Source organism: Camelus bactrianus, chromosome 23, assembly GCF_048773025.1.
Source record: "Camelus bactrianus isolate YW-2024 breed Bactrian camel chromosome 23, ASM4877302v1, whole genome shotgun sequence".
In the NCBI taxonomy this organism is placed as follows: Eukaryota; Metazoa; Chordata; class Mammalia; order Artiodactyla; family Camelidae; genus Camelus; species Camelus bactrianus.
The window spans coordinates 37,809,193-37,815,529 of record NC_133561.1 but is presented as its reverse complement, the minus strand read 5'-3'; the positions used below and the strand labels follow the sequence as shown (position 1 = coordinate 37,815,529).

At 33.1% G+C, this 6,337-nt stretch overlaps 1 protein-coding gene across 1 annotated transcript; it reads left to right on the top strand.

The window, feature by feature from the left end:
* The first annotated feature begins 5,445 nt into the window (after positions 1-5,445).
* On the top strand, positions 5,446-6,337 carry LOC141574879 (olfactory receptor 4P4-like). The gene is given in 2 exon segments (XM_074352124.1): positions 5,446-5,481; positions 5,483-6,337. Coding segments are annotated over 2 exon segments (891 nt in total).

Genomic DNA, 6,337 nt, shown 5'->3' with positions numbered 1-6,337 from the left:
CTGATACTATATATGTGAGTTTTCATTTTTTCTTTTCCTTTTTCCATCTTTTCTTTCTTTCTTCCATTTTTACTTTGCAGGTGTACATCTGCAGAGAGTCATCTCTTTGTCTAGCTGTAGAATAACCTATCCTTACCTGCTTTTTTCCCTAGGAAATTAATTTTCCATAAAAATGTATTTCTAAAAATATATATCTGCTTGATAACTATTTCTTTTACAACCCTTAAAGGCTTCTAAGCATATAAATTGTGTCATGTCACAATTTGACATTAGTTCACAAAACAACTTAAAGTGTGCTGTAACAGCAGATAGATGGCAAGAATGCTATCCTGAAATTGTGGTATCAAACTTAGGACTGTTAGACACTAGGACAGGAGGTTTAGAGGATTTTGAAATGTGTTGGAGTCTATTTTGGATTGAAAAATCAATGAGAAAAAACCATATACATTTGAAAACTATTAAACAATTAAATAAGATAAGAAATAAGTAAAGATGATAAAGCTGATGAAAATGAATTGATAAATGATTTAGTAAACCACTTGATTTAAAAAAAATAGCTCCTTGCAGCTGAAAAATAATGCATGAAAGTTATGATTCCTCATTTTCTTAACAGGAAATAGATACTCATCAAATGTGAGGGACATTTTCCTAAATCACACAATCAGGGAGTTTCAGATCAGGACTTGAAACTCTATTCCCTGGCTTCCTCTGTCACAGCTCTGTAATATTTTGCAATAATCCCTGATATTTGAAATGAATAGAGGTAGTTCAGAGGGAAATTTATGAGGCCACAGCTGGAGAAGTGCAAATTATATAATTAATGACTATTTCTTTAACAAAGGTACATCATGCATATATTATTAAAATTGAAAGAAATTAAGAAAACTATAAAATGACCTATGTGAAACATATGGATAAAATTATTAACTTCTTGAAGTGTTTGATTCAATTTTTCCTAATTGTACAAGACAGATTATCTTTTGTAGGATTCTGGTGGTCTTCATGAAGAAAAATTTACCTTGATTTTAGTTCTTCCATCCGTGAAGTGAGAAATCCTGTTACCTAACCCTTGTCCTGGTAGTTGGGACTTTCAGTAGTGGCCAGTGGTCAAAATATTTTGTAACTTCATTATAAATCTATATTCAATGGCATGTTAAACTCATTGAAGAAAATTTATTCCCTGAGCTCCCCTTTCACTCTGGTGAAACACTTACAGAGTATTAGTCCTTTTATGATGAATGAGTCAGTATTCAGTTAATTCTTGCAAAGTATTAGATGTACATATCAATACTGAAATATTTTATATGGATATTTTAATTGGTTTCCCACAAGAATCCCATGTGGTAGGTGCTAGTATTATTACTATTTTCATAAAAAAAAAAACAAGGCTCAGAGAATATGCAATTTGTCTAATATTATTCAACTGTTAAGAAGTGGGCCACACATTAGAATTCATTTAGTCTAACTCAAGTACCCTCACTTAACATAATAACTTGCCTCCCTAGTGGCGACAATTGCTAATTTATTTTAGGAGTTAAAGATTAGTTAGTCTTGTTTTCTAAGAAACATTTCTGTGCGATTAAGGAAACCAAGAAGACCCTGAAAATCAGAGTTTAGATTAGGTTTTATTTTATTTTTTTCATTTTTTAAAAATTCCTTTTTAGAGATTATGGTAAGGCAGGATGGACATTAGTCTCTTAACTGTCTCTTTTAGGATGCTCTCCAGCCTAGATTTTTCAAATGAACTTGTAGTAGAGCTGATGTTTTCAGTTAATTAGCAGCTTTAACTATGATGTCTTTTCAGTTGAGCCCATCACATATCAGATATCTTTCATGTAGCACACCCTAATTCTTCTGTTACAAATGCATTGTTTCCTTCCATTACAACTTGTAATAAGAATCAGTGTTAGTTCAGCAAAACAAGGAACCATGAGAAATCAGAGTCTTCAATAATAATAGCTATTAGGTTTAACAAATGATCTTGGAAATTATTTAAATCCTATTAGAATTGCCAAAGTATAACTAGACTTTTTAATGCTGATATGAAAACCAAATCCAGATATGTGTAAGAAGAGATACAGATATTAGTATAAATATAGATTCATATACAAATGTGTTTCCTGTTTCTTTATACCGACTATCTCCTTGTGGAGCAGAGTGAGGGTGATAGAAATGCATTAGTCTGTTTACATTTTTTAAATGACAATTGATGGCATATAATGATTGCAGAATAACATCCATGTCTATATTTACTAAAGTAATTGAGGAAATGATGAACCTAATGAGAAACAAGTTATATGTGTTTCCTGAATTCCAGTAAAGAGTTGTGGTTTATATATTATTTTAATTTCATTTATTATGTATTGTATTCTTAAACCATGTTACCAAACAATGAGCTTTAAAATGAACTTTTACTGAAGTATAGTCGATTCACAATGTTGTGTTAATTTCTGCTGCATATCATAGTGATTCAGTTGTACATACATATAAACATATTCCTTTTCATAGTCTTTTTCATTATAGGATTTTACAATGTATTAAATATAGTTTCCTACAGGGGGAAATTAACTTTAATTATGCAAGTAATAACTGATATACACTGTCTTTAGTAAAGAAATCAAGATACTGTACACCACTATATCCCCTTTGATCATCACTTTATTTCTGAGAAGTGACTCTTCAGTGTTTTCCTATTACTTTACAAACACAGAGGGTCTCATAGAAACTACATGGTATTCAGTGGGTGTGATTTTTTTTTTTAACATACAAATCCTCATACTGTGCATTTTATTATATTTTCCATTTAAAAAAATATCTTAGTGATTCATATCATAGTAGATGTGCCACATGGATCAAACATTAAAATTTCTGCCTAGTTTTTCATTATAAGAACATACCACAACTTATTTTCATTGTATTTGGAGGTAGTTAGATTATTTCCATTTTCTAAATTGGAACAATTCTGCAATAAATAACCTTCTGCATGCTCTGTGGGAAGATTCCACTGGGTCACTTATCAAAATGTTATATGGAGAGGTTTTTTAATTTTATTTTTACAAAATTGATGAGTGAGGATAGTATCTCATTGTTTAATCTGAATTTCTCTGATTTTTATGAGATTGACTATTTTTATCTATACCCTATTGGCTAATGGTAACTTCCTCTCCATATGTTGCCTAGAAAAAAAGGTTATGTTCTTTTAGAAATTGAGTTACTCATCTTTATGTTTTTGATTTGTAGGATTTATATTTGCTCTCATTTTGTTACTTTTTGAAATACTTTGTCCATATGGGATATTGTCATACAGAAAAGGTAAATGTATTATATTTTTCTTCATGAATTTGATTTAGTGCTTTGCTTAAAAAAAGTCCCTATCCTAAAATAAAAATCATTTCTGATTAATTCTCAAATATTTTTTCTAGTTTTGTTTGATACATTTGTATCTTCCAACCATCTGGAATACAACTTTTTGAGCCTTGTGAGATATTTTTTTCCTATAGAGGGAAATTCAAAGTCCTAACACTAGTTACTGAAAAGTCTATTATTTCACATCAATTTAAAAGTTCAAATTAAACTTAGAATAAATTCATATATATATGAAAACACATATATATAATATGTTTATTTATTGACTGTGTTCAAGTCTAGTGATCTGTCTTTCCCAACAGCTTAATTGCCATTGTTATATAATGTACTTCAGCCCTGAAAGGTAGGTGTATTCTTTTTGTGCTTTTTTAAAAATATATATTATTTTCTGTATCTTTTTTTTAACCGAAGTATAGTTGATTTATAATGTGTTAATTTCTGGTGTATAGCATAGTGATTCAGTTATACATATATATATATTCTTTTTCATATTATTTTCATTATAGGCTATTAGAAGATATTGAATATAATTCCCTGCGCTGTACAGTAGGATCTTGTTGCTTATCTATTTTATATATGGTAGTTAGAATCTGCCAATCATGAACTCTCAATTTTCTCCTAAGCAAAGTAAGCCAAAAAGAGAAAGAAATGTACCATATGATATCACTTTTATGTGGAATCTAAAAAAAAAAACAATGACACAAATTAACTTATTTAAAAATAGAAACAGACTCATATTTGCCAGGGAGGAAACAGTGAATGGTGATGGGTAAATTGGAAATTTGGGATTTGCAGGTACTTTTTGTTCTTTCTTTTAATAAGCTAGGTTAACTACTTTGAATATTAACTCTTTCTGAATTTTGGAATCAGATTATCAAATTTCATGAAAAACTTTGTTAGAACTTTTGTTTTAATTATTGAGTACATTGATTAATTTAGGAAAAATTGACTTTTTAAAAAATAAGTTGGAGTAAAGTTCAGTGTTCAATTACTATTATAACTGCTCATAAACAGACTGACAAATGCTCTCAATGTATAGGTTTTATCTTTTTATAAAACTGAATTTAGTAGTTTTTTGATACATTTTAGATCAGGTTGCAGAAAGGAAGTAAGGGATTTATGTTATATTTTGCACCAAAGAAATATTTCCTTTTTAACTAAAATATTCAAGGATTTGTTCCCATGAAGTATAATGAGACTGGGAAGAAAAGTGATTCAATTCAAAGACATACAAGGTGATGGAAAGAGATTGAGTGAAAAAGAATCTTCATACGCAATCTGCCCCTCCAAGGGTGACGTCATAAAAGGATGTGTCAGAAAGTGTGACTGAAGGGCAAGAATGATGAGATCTCCTGGGTTAGACTGGAAAATGACCTGGGGAATAAGGTTGATTTCAGGAAGCCATAAATATGCCAGAAGACCATACAATGGGGCTACCTTTTCCCCAAAATTCTGATTCTTGCTTTATCTCTTCCTTGATTTTTAAATGTTCAGGGAAAAGTCTCTTAATGCATTATCTGAAATTATCATCCAGAGGATCAATATTTAAAATTATGACATCACGAAGTCTAATGACATGACTGAGCTTTCAGGATTTAGCACAGATTTAGTGACTGGGAAGGGCTAAGACTTATAGGGTCCTTCTTGCCCTTGAAGAACCGATCACGTCAGTGCTGTTTCATATATACCAGAGATTCAAACATCATCCTTAAGGGACAATACTGAAATTGCATCCCCAAATTGACTCCCAAAACTTTGAGTGTTTCATCTTTTAAATACTCATCCTGCTGATCTTGGTAAGTGCGAGACTTTGGAATTTATCGTAATTACAATGAGTTAATTATTTGTGCTGTTGCCGTCTCTGCGTGTCTGCTCTAATGAACTTTACTTATGGGTAGAGTTTGTGTGTATTTTGTACACTGTTGTACCCTCAGTGCTGATTATAGTGATTGTTTCATATGAAACAATCAATATGTATTTACTGAAAAAATGAATGACTTTTAAAATAAATCATTTCAAAAAGTTGCATGTTTCAGATATACTAACATCCCCCTCTAAATGCTTACACCCACAGAAGCAATGGGACATAAAAACATCACAAAATTCATCCTCCTGGGGGCTTTTCAGTGATGACAATGTGAAGGTCACCTGCTGTGTGTTGTTCTTACTTTGCTATATTGCGATGCTCTCAGGAAATCTGCTCATTCTTCTCACCATCAGGGGAAGCCGCCTCAGAGAGCAGCCCATGTACTTTTTCCTCAGCTACTTGTCCTTCACAGATGTCTGCTTTACCTCCACCATGGCCCCCAAGCTGATCACTGACTTACTGGCCCAGCAGAAGACCATCTCCTACAACAGCTGCATGGCCCAGATGTTTTATGCTCACTTCTTTGGTGCCACTGAGATCTTCATCTTGGTGGCCATGACCTATGAACACTACACAGCCATCTGCAGACCACTTCAGTACATGGTCATCATGAAGAGACAGGTGTGCTATGGCCTCGTAATGGCGTCTGCTGTCGGCCCCTTTGTCCATTCCATCATGCAAGTATTGATTATTATCCAGCTTCCGTTCTGTGACCCCAGTCAGATAGACCACTATTTCTGTGGCATATTCCCCTTGCTGAAGCTGGCCTGTACCGACATTAGTCTGTTGGTAATTGCAATCATCACCACCACAGGGGTGCTGTCCATTTTAACCTTTGTTGCCTTGGTAATCTCTTACATCATCATCCTGTGGACCTGCTCCTCTGAGGGCTTCCGCAAATCCCTCTCCACCTATGGCTCACATATCACTGTCGTGTTCACTTTATTCTTGCCCCTCATCTTCACCTATGTCCCCATGGCTGCTTCTGTCAGTAATGACAAGATTTTTGCCTTGTTTTACACTATGACTGCCCCCATGTTCAACCCTCTTATCTACACCCTGAGAAACACAGACATGAGGAATGCCATGAGGAAAGTGTGGTGA